Source organism: Cyprinus carpio, chromosome B24, assembly GCF_018340385.1.
Source record: "Cyprinus carpio isolate SPL01 chromosome B24, ASM1834038v1, whole genome shotgun sequence".
Taxonomy (NCBI): Eukaryota; Metazoa; Chordata; class Actinopteri; order Cypriniformes; family Cyprinidae; genus Cyprinus; species Cyprinus carpio.
In genome coordinates, this window is record NC_056620.1 from 12,924,829 (window position 1) to 12,940,976 (window position 16,148).

Genomic DNA, 16,148 nt, shown 5'->3' on the forward strand with positions numbered 1-16,148 from the left:
GTTCACTTACAAACTCAAATCAAAAGCAGCGGGAACCCATGTGCCACTGTGCCGCATTGCTATTGTGCTGTTTATAAAATGGCTCTTTGCTTTTAACTAGTTGCATATATTCAGTGTTGTTATGTCAAACAAATCAAAGTTGCCAGCATGCTGGACATTTAACAGCCTTGTATGTACGGCCCTTTCGGTCAAGTACTGGAAAAATGGCAGCATGTGTAGGTGGTCAACGGTGACAGCTGTTCCCAGGATTCTCTGAGGAGCACCATTGTGTTAGTTGCAAAGCCATTCCCACCACATGGACTTTAAAAGTCTTGTTTAGATAGGCAGTGAGAGAGGAAATTGAGCCACACTGTGTAGTAGCTGTTTATCTCAGCTTAATAATAGTGTTCCTGCAGGAAGTGAGGTTGTAATTTAAAAGGGAAGGGTGGGGGACATCATAGCTGTAATTGAGAGTTGACAGTGCATGGTGTTGTCTTGCTTATCTCTAGCTCATAACACTACTTTATGGTCTATAGTTTATGATTTCACTGTGAATATCACTGATCTCTCTTCATAGAGTGCAGTCATGATGTTTGGATGATTCTTACTGCTTTGGGAACTTGTGAGAAAAACAAACAGAATGAGCACTCAATAGTGCCCCCAAGTGTTTATTGAGCATCACACTATTGCATCAGGGTCACGGTAGGCAAATCCATTTTGGGTTGCCTAGATTGCCAAGATTTGAAGAGTTCTGTAAGGGCCTTTCAAGAACTTGAGGCTACCAATGGTTCCTCTAGTCAGAACTTGAAGATGATAAAGGTTCCTCCTCCAGTAATTAAATTGAAAACGAAATTCCTCAAAGAACCTGACAACAAACTTAGGAGCCAAAAACATAGGGTAAATACAATTACCAAATGGTGTCTCCATATATTTAACTTTTTTAAAGATGCCCTCTGCTAATAAGTTCTAGACTTAGGTGCTACTTGGGCACTTACTTTGACCCCTTGGGGTAATTACAATTGGTAAGGTAATGGAGCCAGTCATTATTGATCTTCTTCGTTCACATCGTAGCAGGTTAACAGAAGAAGAGGCACAGATGTTTAGTTGTTTTTGGCTTGTCCAAAGAATGTACATTGAATTTTTTCTGAACACTCAGGACTGGGTGACTCTGGAAGAGTCATTGTGGAGGATTGGGATGGACTAGCCAGGTCTGAAAGAAAGTTAGGGCCTTTCAGTTTTGTAAGGGGAAGTTGAAAGAGCTCGGAAGCTTTTGCCTAGGAGGAGGTCAAAGGGTCCAACCACCATTGTGCCGCCCCAAGCCTTCCCTTGTATTCTTACACCTTTTCAATTTGCATGTTGCTACCGCATTCAATCTCACACAAACTAACCTGTTCTTACCTGCCTCTGGATGGCGTTCTCCATGCCATGCCAGTTCCGCTGTACAAAGTTATAGAGAACAGGCAATCCTATTTAAGGTTGAAAGAATAAGGGCCTGTCTATATCACATGCAATTAAGCAGCCGTCAGGATGCATTGGAGTGAAGGAGGCTCAAAAAGGTGGTGTGGCCAGGGGGTGATGCTTTTATCCTCCACTAATTCAGAATAGAAAGAGAGAACCAACTGGGGGGGGGGGGGGAGAATAGGCATGCGGCTCTGCCGACAGCTCACCTAATAAAAGACAGCATGCATCGCTTTCAAAAACGTAACCTCCCACCCTTCCTGTTTAATTTTATTTTATTTTTTTAAACTGCTGCAGGAATGAATTGAGTGGGTACCTAATGGCCTCTTTCGAACATGACAGCTCTAAGCATGCAACAAATCCAGACTCAAGCATATTCTGTTTTTGCTTTCATGTCTCTTTCTCGTCTTTACCATGGGGATATGAGTCTGACCTCTGCTGTGGCTTGCTCTTGAGTGGAATGCCTATAAACCTTTCATTGCTTTGGGTTTGTCTCGCCAGAGCCCAACATGCAAGCCACTGGAGAGCCGTACCATCCAAATGAAGTGGTTCTGTGGTTTTCCTGTTTGGTTGCCATGGTGTGATCGATGTGGCAGTGAAGAAATTAGACATAGATCAAGGGTAGGGAAATTGCATTTGGTTTTCTCCTCTTTTAATTAATTTTACCAAAATGTTGTTTTTAGTTGATTGACAGATGTTTTATGATACAAAACAAAGAAATAAGAGTCCAGTCTCTATTTTATTCTGTGACTGTTCCAGGACCAGGATGAAAACCTGTTTAACTAAAAAGGCGAATATTGATTTAATCTATTAATTGCGACTTCAAAAATGTGTGTTTTTTTTTGTTTGTTTTTTTTTGCAAACCTCGCAAAATAATTTTATGTCTCGCACATGACTTTTCCTCCCGTAATTCCGATTGATTATTTTTAATTCTGACTTCTCAAAATTGCAAAACATTTCTTTCTCGCAAATTGCTGCTTTGTTGTAATTGCCAATATTTATTTCTCAAAATGAATTGAAATATTTCTCAATGTCATTATTCTGACATTTCTTTTGATTGCGACTTTATTTCTTCTTTGACTTAGTGATTATATCGCAGTTTGACTTTCTTATTTTGAACTTTCTCTTATTTTTTCTCATAAATTTATATACGTTGCATTTTTCAATGCATTTCTCTTAGGTTGAAATGGGCTTCCATAGGAAAGGCCTGCTAAGATTCCCAGAGGGCATTCCAGAGCTCTGCTCAGGCTCATTTACATATGGCATGTTTTTCTCTGGCACTCTGCTTTTTAGGTTTGGCCTGCTGGCTGTGAATTCGTAAATGCATGTGAATATTTGCCTGCATGTCTTTTAAAAATGAATCCTGTGATTTTGAAAAGATCATACAGTCTGTGGATGGGGCGTGACCTGTAAGTACAGGTGTCAGAAAAATGCCATTGCACTCAAAGTTAATTACGTTACAAATTATGTGATCGCACGCTTCGAAAAAAGCCACACGCATTCACACCTCAAGCGCTGGCGAAGGGAGCATCAGAGTACAAATTACAGGTTGCATTTTTCATGTGGCTGAAGAGATGGATAACAAATAGGGTATTTTTTCCCTTTTATGAGTAACATCCCATCGGTGTCTATAGCAGAGCGTGACAGATTAGGTCAGGGATGGGTTTTCTCATAGTCTGCGTCTTTTTGCAGAGATTCTGTCCGTACATGTCCTGCATTCTGGAAGTGTACCATTTCACACTAGGACAGAAATGCTCTGACTAGGGTTTGCTGACAGAGCCCTCCATCCACCCACTTACCCCTCCCAAAAACAGTCTGGAATTCTGTTCCTAAGCGCCCCTTGTACACGTTCAGCTTTCAGGTTGCCGCAGACTTTGCTATAAGAGGTAGAGTCTTAAATGAACATCCGCTGGACAGTGCTGGTGGTTTCGCTAGCACTGAGTATGTGCTTTCCAACCCATCTGACAACATGTAAAGCTCTGTGATGTGCACTTCTGTGGCTTTGTCATTCGAGGTGCAGCAACTAAATCTCTTATTTTGGTCTTACTGATTTAAAAAAAAAAAAAGGGCGAGTTGAAAGATGATCCTGGCATTAAATGGAGTAACACAGTCTCTCCACTTTCAGACAGGCCATATGTTCCAGTGGTAAGGCCTGCCATGTGTGTTTGCCGGTAGAATAAGTATTTATATTTGTTTGAACACAATTCAGTTTAGATCATTAACTTCAGGAGTCAATGGAATTACATTCTAATTCTGTTTTGACCCGACTTTTTTCTCCTCCTTTTCACCTGTGCCCTTCTATGACATCTAAAGTATGACTGAATTTTTAGACTACTTAAACAAGTGCACAAAACACTGAACTTGCCATCTTCCTTGACAAAGAAACTCTGCTAATTTGTTTTGACAAGTGTTCCAGTAGTAATATTCATCAGTCATTATCAGATGGGCCACATCTGTGCCTATGTCAACAACAAATTGGCCTCCAAGACACGGATCCCCCATGGCATAGATTTGGCCCGGTAGCACCCTTTTCTCTAAAAGCAAAGAATTTATGTCTTAAGGCTTGTAATGGTGCCACGCGTCTTCAGTCAGCAAACGGCACATATAATATTAGGATCACTTAAGCGGCAAGGATACTCCAGCTCAAACAGATTTGCTTGGCTCCCTATGTTCTTCATGTGGGAGCTGGCTGCTGATTTCATGGAAAAGACATTGATTTATTTATTCAGTATGATTACGTCAGTGGAAACTCACTGAAGCAATTTGAATATTTTTCTTTATGTGGCATTTTAATGTGTTTGGTGTATTTGCCACTGTGGTGAGAGGAAGATTTCTTTTAAAAAATTAAATTAAGATGAAACGTATTCTCTGGGAGGTTCCCTTTAACTGGTTTTATATTGGAATCTAGATCTGGAATTATAAAAAGTCTCTTTTTTTCCCATAGTGATGTATGTTTTGTGGAGGATATGAACTGAATGTCAAAGGCACTGAAAGAAGAGCATTTCTCAAGACAAAGAAGCACATTTATTATGGTATGGCTGGTTGCAGCTGTAATTAATTTTTCTCCCCCTCCCACCAAAGACCCGTAAAATGCTTTTACTGTGTCTGTTTCTCTGTTATTTGTCATATACCGAGTTGATCAAAGGCCAAATGTTTGACATTGCCCCTCCTCCATTACGCTGTCTTTGGAGATCTGCTTTTTTGCTTCTTTCATTAACCACATACTTAAAGGAATGGCTTGAAAACTTCTCCAGCGAGACCTCCCAGCTGACCGAGAGAGGCAAGGATGGCTTGCTTCAGCTGCTTCAACTTGAGCAAAAACGCCAGGAAGAATCTCCGTTAAGACACTGCCAAATTTTGACAGAGCTGATTTCAGCCTTACCTGGCAATGGCAGTCGATTGTACTTGCGTTTAAACTGCAGGGTAAGTAGCCGGAGAATGTCGAGGAGGTCTGAAGCCTTGACTGGGTTATGCTGTGCCGACTTTGCAGGTGGCTAATGAGTTGGGCCTTCATAAGAGAAAGCTAATCTCTCCCAAAGCCAAGCCGAGGAGGAGCTGAATGGAATTTGCTTAGCTCTGAATTCTGTGCCCTGTATGTTTAAGCCTGCTCGCTCTTTCTCTCCCACAGTCGTTGAGATGCTGCGCAGGACCCACCGAGAGTCACGTATGCCGCGGGTACGGGTCACCCACAGCTCCGCCGACACTCTCAAGCAGCATGACTTTAGGGGCCTCTCTGCTGCTAGTATATTGGATTATGGAAAAATCATAAAACTTGCTCTAGCCCCCCTGCCTTGGCATTCAGAAAACAGAGGTAGTGATGTGTGCTTAGTTTGGAGATTACAGAAGGGTTTTGGGTGGGCTTTAAGGTGCGAGTGAGGCCCAGTAGATGGGGTTCTTGAGCGACGACACGGTTGACTGCCATCAGCTGCAGCTGGGTGTGGGTGTGTGCGAGGCCGGTGTCACTGGAGAACCTGTTAATGTGAGCTGGCGTGGCAAAGCAGCTTGGCAGCCTGTGGAACTAAAGTGGCCATGGCATCAATCTTTCAAAGTCTAAGTGTTCAGACTGTCTGCACAAGTTCACAGAAGAACAAATTACTTAATCTTTTTTTGTCTACCACTGTCCTAATTTTCTCTTTCTGCCATCTAAAGCTGTGTTTTTGTCCTAACCAGCTGTCACTAGACAGTTTTGTCAGTTGCCAGGTTTTTATTTGTTTCGTGCTGGGTAGGCCCTACTCTCATTGGTCCAAATTCCTGTTTCCCACAAGGCTTTGAAGTCTGTGGGAGGCAGATTATTTTAATGACATTTACATGCATTAATAATGAATGAGATGGGCTCTGTCAGGTAACAGGACCCCAAAGCCCCCACTCTCTTTTGGGTCCCTTTGGAGATTAGCATAAAACTTGTTTTCAGTGAAAGTCACTGCTGTTTGCTCTGAAACCACATTGTCAAAGCCTTTATGCCAGTGGTTAAACACTAAAAATTCTCTGCTAAATATAGTCCATTGCATGTTGAAATGTGTTTCATAAAAGCCTCTAAGAAAAAAACAAACAAAAAAAATGAAGTAATAGTTCATAGTAGTTCATGTGTATCTTCTAATGCTCTAGGTTTAAAAAAAAAATACTACATAACCACTAGAATTTGGTTGTTTTAGTCCATTTCTTCAGAAACCACTAGATAACTCTGTCAGGCTGGAGAACTTTGGCCTACAGGCGTCCATATGGCATGCGCTCCTGTTTGGACAGTGGCATTTTTATGCTGGCTGGCATTACACTGTTGACAACTGCTGCCACTCCTGATTTGATTTGATTTTGGCGGTTTGCTCAGCTGTTCCAGCAGATAGAAAAGCTTCTGTTCCTTCAGCACAACTCAAGTCTCTAGATACACACACAAACATAGTAAGTGCCAAAGAGAAAAACTACCCTGCAACATCAATGGGATGTTTCAAGCGCACTGCCTTGCGTTTGAAAGAACTTTTTTGGAAGACTCCTCCCATTGGGGTAGCGTGACTACCAGGGCAAAGCAATTTAATTCAGATTTGTTTGTGTAGAAATGCTGTAAAAATTGATCATTAATTGATCAAAAAAATTGATTAATTGATAATTTTCTATTTATGCAAGTTTATATTTTTACATAAAATTGTAATATATTTGATATTTTTTCATACTTAGTACAGATAGGATTGCGATTTACTAAACTTTATCAGCTAAATCTTCTTTCAGTGACTGTAATACAAAATAAAAAAAAAGTTTATTTTATGTTCTATGAGCTTTCAGGCAAAGTTGCACGTGGTTTTCCTATTTAGAAAAGGTGTTTGAGTGCGAGTCAGTTGGCATGGCTGTCATTCAAGTGACTGCAGTGTATCCATTCACTCTGTAATGATTAGTCCGAATGGTCCAGTGATGTGAGAACAAACTGAAGCCACTTCAGTCGGATTCCACATTCTTCTTCTTACCACATAATCAGTCGTCTGTTCCATCAGTGAGAACAAAATGTGCCCCAAAGTTGATTGAGCAAAGAAGTTACATTTGGGTACCCACTTTAAAACTGGTCACATCACACTAGTTTTGTTGGCTTTCCTCGCTCCCATGTGGGTGGACGGCTCTGGTTGATGGAGGCTCATGTGGTGTGCCTGATCACATTCTGCCAAAACACTATAGGGTTTAACACTGTGGATGGAGCAGCAAAGTCCTGACTAATTAAAAAAAAAAAAAAAATTCTAAAAGATTCTGTGGCTAAGTAATCATTTCTCTCCCGATGGGAATAATCAGCATACAGAAATATGCAAACAGCCTCTGCAGAAACTCATCTATGCACAGTTTTTATACATTCTCTGTATTCAAACAGCCTGTTTTTGCCATGTAAAATTCTCCTGATGGTTCTAAAGGAAAGTTTACCTAAAAATTTAAATTCTCTCATGTAATTCCAAAAACCTGTATGAAGTTCTTTTTTCTGTTGAACAAAATGAACATATTTTTGAAAATGTCTCCAATGTATTTTTGTCCAATGAAAATCAATGTGGTCCAATGTTACATTTGGGTGCACATTCTAAAATTGGTCTCATCGCACTAGTTTTGTTGGCCTCCCTCACTCACATGTGGGTGGAATCCTCTTGTTGATGGAGGCTCATGCGGTGTGCCTGACCACAATCCTCCACGACTTTGTAGGCTTTGACACTGTGGATGGAGCAGCAAAGTCCTGGCTGATTTTAAAAAAAGAAACGTTGCAAAACACAAACCTCAAAATTCTGTGGCTAAGTAATCATTTCTCCCCCGATGGGAATAATCAGCATACAGAAATATGCAAACAGCCTCTGCAGAAACTGTCATCTATGTGTAGTCTCCATGCAATTCCAGCAGCCTTTCTTTTGCTATGTAAAACTTTCCAGAAGATCACCCAAGTGAGAGGAACTTCACCAAAAAATTATATTCTCATCTACTCAATCTCATTTCATTCCAAAATCATCTTTCTTTTTTGAAACAAAAATCATTCAAAATAAATATATTTTTTAAATAATTGTCTTTTTTTTCCCTCCAATGAAAGTCATGTTGTTTTAAATCCCATAGACTTTTATTTTATAGATAAAATATATTTTCCCCTCTACAAATGAAGAAAAGGTTAACACTTGTGTATAATGCATTATAAAAGTAGTTTTAATATCTTAATTATACAATAATGCACTTTATAATACATTGTACAATCTCATGAATAATTTTAACTACAGTTAATACATTATAACATCAATACATTGTTACACTATGCATTTTTCATAGTGATATAATGTATTACAACACATTATGAATAATTATAATGCATTATACCCTTTAATACCATTTATAATGCATTATGCATAAAGGCATTAAGTAAAGTGTTAATGAAGAAAGTTATAAAAGTTTGGAACAACATTTTAGGTAACACTTTAGTATAAGGACCAGTTCTCACTATTAATTAGATGCTTGTTATCATGCCTATAATTAACATTTTGGCTGTTTATTAGTACATATAAAGCATGTACTAATAAACATTATGAACATATTCTACATCCCTAATCCTACCCAATACCTAAATTTAACAACTACCTAACTATTAATAAGCAGCAAATTAGGAATTTATTGAGGTTAAAGTCATAGTTAATAGCTTGTTAGTAGCAAGAATTGGACCTTAAAATAAAGTTTGACCACATATTTTCTTCATTTTAGAGTGAACAATCCCTATAACTGTACTATAAGCCTTTCTTTGCAAATGCACAAAATAATTGACAAGCTTCTGAGACAGGTGTGATGTTTCAGAACACTTTGTTCCGTGATCTGTCAGGTAATGTGATATTTTGAGTGTCATCCTGTAAAAATCACTTTAACAGCGTCGTTAAAGTAAAAACAAATCTTGCCTTGGACTCTTTGATAATTAAAATGCAACTGTCACAACCAATAAACTGTGAAGTGTTCTTACTGCTGATTGTTCTCCAGTGACTTGGCTTCTGTACAGGCACATTCTGTGAAGAACTCAGAGCGAGCGAAGTCTCTATAGTGAGGGAATGGAAAGGGGGATTAGCCCTCGAGGCTGTCTTTGTCTATGGAAACCTTGCATTTATGAATGGCTGACTCACTATTTAGTAGTGCCATCTGGTTTGATTTATTCTTGTTCTTTGCTCACGAGGGACTCTCATTTGCAATGAAGATGCACAAACAACTTTGCCATGGTGAAGGACGAGTTCTTGCATGGTGCTCTGGTTTAAAGGAATTCTTTCAAGCTGACATGGATCAGGGTTTTCATTTAAGTGATTTTTAGAAGCTGATCGTACATGTTACGAATGTGGCCTTGCTGGACGTAGGATTGACAGAAACCAGACTATTCGTGATGCAGTCTAGATGTTATAAAACCCAGCGCGGTTGGAAAGAATGTGCCGGGTCATGACATTCTGATCTTAATCGTGCGGCCTCTTCCTCAGGAACTCATCTATCCTTACCTATGAAGCCTGTGAATTCGGCGGCACTCATTTCCAAGAGTCTTTTGAGAGTCCAGGTGCTTGAGGTTTGGGTTAACCACCCCACATTACCACGTGGGTCAAAGGGGGTTCAGGGCGCATGAAAGTATGTGGTCTGGGCCTTCACCACAGGCAGCAGTGGCTTTTTGCTTGCCAAGAACCTCTGAGCCGCTGTCTCTGATAGCACTACATGCTAGAAAACACCGCTTTGTGGTTAGGAAGGGGGGTTGGATGATTTAGTTTGCATGGAAGGGGGCTGAAAGCATAGTGAAATCATAAAAGTACAGATTTTGGATCACACTGAAGGACCCTGGTCCTGTCATCCATTAATCTGAAAATTGCGCCTCTTTCATATGGGGCTATTTTTTGGCAGCTGTGTGTCAGGCTTGAAAAGTCCAATAGTAGCCTTTTTGTTTTGCTCCTTTGAACCTTCGAGACCTTTTTTTCTTAATAAAACCCAAATATTATTCCCCCAGCTTAGCCCTGATTAGTACAGTAGAGGCTAATTTACTGGGTCATTTCCTCTAATCCCTAAAAACAATAAGGGCTGGGACGATGCTTGCCCTGGTGCTTGTCTGTGACCCAGAAGAAAGCTTTCTTGTGTTCTTCAGCAATGTAGGTCTACAAAGGCATGGCGCTCAGCAGAACTTAAAATAGTCTTAAGTTTCTATGGTTTGTGCTATAAAATTATTATAAATGTGTTTATAAATGCATTTTAATTTATTTATTTTAATGATTTTTTTTCGTGTATGTTCTTTTAATTAGATTACTTTTTTTGTCATCTAGTCCTCACTTAAACTTATGGTACTTTTTAATAGTAAAAGTAAAACATCTGTAAAATAATTAAATGTGTTCAATATCTGGCATAAAATAGTTTTTTTTTTTTTATGGGGTTTTTCTTTCATTTTTGTTTTGTTTTTAAACTGTTTTTAATTTGTATTTTTGTTGCTTTTGCGGGGGTTTTTTGTTTGTTGTTTGTTTGTTTTTTTCTGTTCTGTTTTAGTGCTTTTTTTTTTCTTTTTCTTTTTTTTTTTTTTAACCCAGAATAGAAGTAAAAACAATTGGCTTAATATTATCAATAATAATTTTAATAGCATCTTTATTTTTAAAAAAAAAAACAGTATGGTCTAGTAAAAAATATCCTCTTGACTTGTTCATTGCAGGAGTATTCAGTTCAATTTAGTGATCTGGGCACTATATCTCACTGTACTTCAATATAACTGACTTTAAAATAGTTACACAATGTTTAAAGCAAATGAATTGGAAGTACTTTTTGTTCTGCACATTACAAGCACATTATCCAAATAACAGTTCGACTAAGCCAGAGGAAGTCGCCAGTTTTTCCGCTAAAGGCTTCAGACACAAACATCACATCATTTTTGCATACCAGCCCAGTGCTGATTCAGTGTTAGAGAGTCATGGACGTGTGGAAGCTTTGTTTCCCATTATTCCTGGAAATGGAGAATAGCAGGTCTGTTTTTCGTAGGCAAAGGGTCAGTGGAGAACTCGCGCATCAGAGAAAAGTAGTGGTGTATGTTCTTGCCAGTGCCACCAACTGGAACACATTTTCACAGTAATGAGGGTAATTAAAACTAAATTATAATTCACGACCCTTTATCCCTCCAGGGAAGAAAATAGAAGAGCTATTTTGGGTTGACTGTTTTCTAAAATTACAGTGCTGGAATGAGGGTGAATGTGTCATCTTTGAGGGCAGAGACAGTTTAATTCAGGGTTGCTTGAGGAACACATGATTGAGCTAAATAGCACAGTATTGGCTCTTTATTTTCTATGTGGACTTTTTTTGGCTGGCGTTATTAATGTTAGTTTCAAATTGCTGGAGGCACATCACACAATAGTTCATCTTGTGGTGTCACATGAGGATGTCAGTGAAAGGACTAATTTAGCACTTTAAATTGAATACTGATGCTGAAATGTCAATCTAATTCCCACCATGTAGACATAAAACAGATGATGGAAAGGAAGCATATGTATAAATGAGCGTTTGAGGGACTTCTCTATGTATTTTCTGGGCCTTAAGAAGTTGAGATCTGGAAGTCATACTGTGTGTGCACATGCACATTCTGGTCTGACTGGACCCTGCCATCTCCAGCACCAGGGGTTTGTCTAAACAGTGCCAGTGTTTGCACAGTGCTGTCAGGGTGACTGGACCGACTATCCCTCATGCTGCCTGTCTGAAATCCACGCTGTCCAAAAAAGCACTTAGAGCCCCATTTGAAAGGCAACCTCATCTGCACAATGATGGAGGAGGGCAACCACATGGTTTTCCGTTCAACAGCTCCTTCTTATCGGACGTTACGTGGTCCACCCACTGAAAATTTACATTTACTCACCCTAATGTTGTTCCTAATCCATATGACGTTATTTTTTTCTCATTGGTATCAGTCCTTACAGTGAAAGTTCATAGCAATAACATCTGTCAAGCTGCAAAAAAGCACTATAAAAGCACTGTAGAAGTACTTGTAAGCTATATCATATGGCTTCAAAAGACGTTAAATTTAGCACTCAAGTCATATGGAGTAATTTTATGCTCATTTTTGGAGTTTGATAGATAACCGCATAAATGTTTTTGTGAATGACACGAGTGTAAGTAAATGTCAAACCACTAGAGTTTCTCAGTGTGCATGTTCAACAACTGACGATAATATTCAGTGATGCAAATTATCTCAAATTTCGCTATTCTCAATTAAAAATAACTTTGATATTTTGCACGATTCATGTAAAGCAACTCATAACTGAATGTGATGAGACAAGAAACAGAGCAATTTTCAGCATGAAAAAGTGTTTTTAAGAAAGTGCATATTTTAAAATGAAATCGTTTTCTGCAGAAAGTTTGCAATAAATTGCAGTTCTTCTACAATTTTTTTTTTCTACTTGATTCCTTTAAATTCTTTAATTTCCGTTACATTTGTGACAACACCCATTTGGTTAAGTCCCCACCAATGTCCAAAACATGGTTACATCCTTGCTTTCTCATAATATAATTTTGATTTGCGTCACCAATTCTCAAGGGATTTTCCATCTGTCAAACGGAGTATTGTTACTTTGAATATGTGGACACATTGGCCTGAAGTTGAAACTGTAAAACCAGTGCTGACTCTAATTTACTCATTTATTTCTTGTCACAAGTATGAAATGACTATTGAAGTAGGGTCATTTACATTGCCAAGCAAAATTATCAGGCCAAATGAATGGCATGCGATGAGGCTCAGGTGCATAAATGGCCATACTGTTTAACACCTCATTGATCGGAGACAAAGATCAGCATGGGGCCACAAGCAATATGCTCCTCCATAAGGTTTATACAATAAACTCGCAAAGAAATTGGAAGGGTATATCAATCAAACCCCCTTTTATGCATGCAGCCAATCATCAGGAAAATTAAAATGTGAAAATGACTTTACCTTATGCATTAGCACAACAACTACAGGACTTAACTTTTTATGAAATAAAGCATTTCTATGGAATATGGAAGATCTTTGCTGGTGTAGAGGGAATGCCATGCCGTGTAAAGGGGTCAGTGTGTAAACCTGCGACTGGCGACCACAGCACAAGGGTTAATGTAGCGGAACCCTCTCCCCCGCACTGCCTTCACTGGCTTCGTAATTCCCACCGGGTGTCCGCTAGGGGTCACAAGCTTTGGGCCTTTTGAATGACAACCTGGCCATAAAACGTGATTGGCTGGGTGTGGGACGGTGCAGCTCTTAATAGCCAATAGCAAGGCTTCAGTGGTACTGAAGGAGTGTGACTGATTAGAGAGAAAGAGCTGGCTTGTCTGCACACACGGAGAGAGACACTCAGGCCTTTCTGACTTCAAGAAAGTGTCTGTAAATATGAGTGCAGGACTGAAGTAAAGATATTGGGTGTATGACGCCACATGTGACACTACTAAGCTAAGAACTTTACAGGTAGGGTTATGGAGTGTTTTTATGTTCATTAATTTGCAATTTTACCCAAAACTTTTAAGCTGAAGTATCTTTTTGTATGTTTATTTTAGTGGGCGAACATCCTGGAAATATGCTGGAACTTTAAAGCATGTGTTGATTCCTTTAAAAGGGTGTTTTATGTTTATTTTGAGTGCAAGGTTTGATATTTTCTATGGTCTGTTGCTGTTCTTGTGGATGGATGTGAAAATAGATGACACTGAGCTTAAAAACAGATGCAAATGATTTATTAGAAGTTGTAGACAAGGATCTGGAGTTGTCATTTGTCTTGCAAAGGAAGGAAAAGTGGTTCTTTTTAGTCTCTCCAATTTCTGTTAACTATAGTAACATTTGTTTTGACCTTTTTAGAAACCCCAAGCATTAACATCTCTTTGCTCTTTTCTAAACAGATTACGTTGTGAGGATTCCAGCCTTCTGATTCGTGTTCAAACAGTCCCATGATGCAGCTGGTGAGCCTGGCCTGGATGATGGTCCTGGCCGCCCCACTGGTCTGCTTTGGTTTCACCACCCGTGGTCAAGGCCTGCGTGGGCGGGTTCAAGGTGACCGACGGAACATCCGACCCAACATCATACTCATCATGACAGATGACCAGGATGTGGAGTTGGGTGAGTATACCAGATGCAATTCATCATTAATGGCCCATCTGTTCCGCAGACGAATTAGGTGGAGACATCTCTTGAGGCTTTGTCAGTGCTCGGCATGCAATAGTTATGAATCAGCAAGTAATCTGGAAAGTTACTGCAGAGATCCTCAAAAACCATAATGCTTTTTTGACCATTTCCATTATGGCTTACAATACTTACTTAACATTCTTAAATCAGTATATACATTTACTTGATGATGTAAAATGATGTAAGTTTTTTTTTTGTTTGTTTGTTTGTTTGTTTTTTTCTGCTGAAAAATGTATCAAACTCACTCAAGTTTTTATTTAAAACAAGAAAATTATCCTCCACTGAGGTAAGAAAAGTAATGTTCTTTTCCATTTGGATTATGTGTATTTTTCTTACCCCATTGGCAGATATTTATTTTTTTGTTTTGCGCATGAAGTCACTTATTTTTGTTGATTTTTATTTATTTTTCTCCTCAGAAAACAATTAATTTGCTACTCAAGTAAATGCATTTTGAATGTTTACATATCTGTTTGGAAAACAAAACAAAAACTGGCAAGACCATCTCAGACCAGCATGATTTTCCATACTGGTCCATGCTGGTTTAAGGTAGCACTGGTCTAGCTGGTGGATCACCATAACCCACTTAGCAGATGATGCTGGTTGACCAACATAATGGCTGACGAAGGTCTGAAATGTCCTATCTTGATCTTGGAGGGTCATGTTCCTGCAAAATTTTGCTTCAACACATCTGTTTGGTAATCCTGAAGACTTTGATTAGCTGGTTAAGTAGAGTTTATTTAGGGTTTAAGCTCATTTTAAAACACCTTGTGGGAATACCAGCATTCAGTCTCTGCAGGTTTTTTCAGCGGGACTGTCACTCGACTTTTTTAGGAGATCTATTTAAGTTTAAGTTGTTCATTATTAACTCAGCCTTGGGAAGAAAAGCCTTGAGCCTTCTCGGACTTCACTCCTAGGAACATTAGTTAGCTTGCTTGTTAGTCTTCTTGATCTGCGACCCAAGTCTCTCTTGGTATCTGTCCCATAATGTAAGCCTAACTGTTGTCACTGGATCAGGTTCCTTCCTCTGAGAGCATAACATCCAATAGGTCTCAATCTCAAACTGTCATCACAGGTTTGACTTATTTCCTCTTTTAATATTTAATGGCTTCCCTCAGACATCTGAGAGGCTAAGGGCCTTAGTACTGGAACCACAGCCAGTCATTGCATTGCCACAGAACTACAGGGATCCTTTTCCACATCGAACACTTTTAGAGGCTACTTTTGACAGCATGTTTTATAATAAGACATGCTGAGGTTTGAACTTCTTAAACTGGTTTATTGAACATGCATTTGTCTCGCTTGCTGTGTCAGGCTCATTGCAGGTGATGAACAAAACTCGCAAGATCATGGAGGACGGTGGAACCTCATTTACAAATGCATTTGTAACTACGCCCATGTGCTGTCCATCACGCTCTTCCATGCTGACTGGAAAGTATGTCCACAACCACAACACATACACCAACAACGAGAACTGTTCCTCGCCTTCCTGGCAAGCTCAGCATGAGCCGCGCTCCTTTGCCGTTTATCTCAACAACACTGGATACCGAACAGGTAAGAAACCAAATGAGAGTCAGATAACTCATTCTGACCTGCTTGATCTGAGTTGAATCCTGCTTCCATCGTGTCCTGTATTATGGATGTTGTTCACTACCACATACAATAAAGGCAAATAGCCATGTATTACCGCTCAAAAGTGTGGGGTCGGTACCATTTTTAAAATTTACGTTTTTTAAGAAGCCTTTACACTCACTAAAGCTGCATTTTATTTGATTAAAAAGGAAAAAACAATAGGAAAAATCTGTCAGTTTTAATAAAATTAATGCATCCTTGCTAAATAAAAGAAATATTCAGACTTTTGAGTGTTTTGAGTGTTAGTGTGCATTATTGGCTTTTCTGTGTTATATTAAGCCATCAGTTTAAATATTAATATTAAAAATAATAGACCAGTTTAGTTTTATTTCACTGCAGTTTTGCAGGAAAAAAATTATAAAATTAAAACAATATATATGCATTGTTTGTCGTAATGTATGCTTTTTTTTGTGTGTGTGTGTGTGTGTGTGTGAATGTTTTGATCTCAAATATTTTAACCTTAAGC

At 39.1% G+C, this 16,148-nt stretch overlaps 1 protein-coding gene across 1 annotated transcript in view; it reads left to right on the top strand.

Annotated features, from left to right (window-relative positions):
* The window catches only part of LOC109050242 (extracellular sulfatase Sulf-1-like), a 106,419-nt gene that overhangs the window by 50,804 nt on the left and 39,467 nt on the right, over positions 1–16,148 (top strand). The window contains exons 3-4 of the mRNA XM_042751552.1: positions 13,771–13,987; positions 15,365–15,604. Coding sequence (XP_042607486.1) covers positions 13,819–13,987; positions 15,365–15,604 — 409 coding nt within the window. The 5' untranslated portion in view covers positions 13,771–13,818. The remainder of the gene's footprint in view (positions 1–13,770; positions 13,988–15,364; positions 15,605–16,148) is intronic.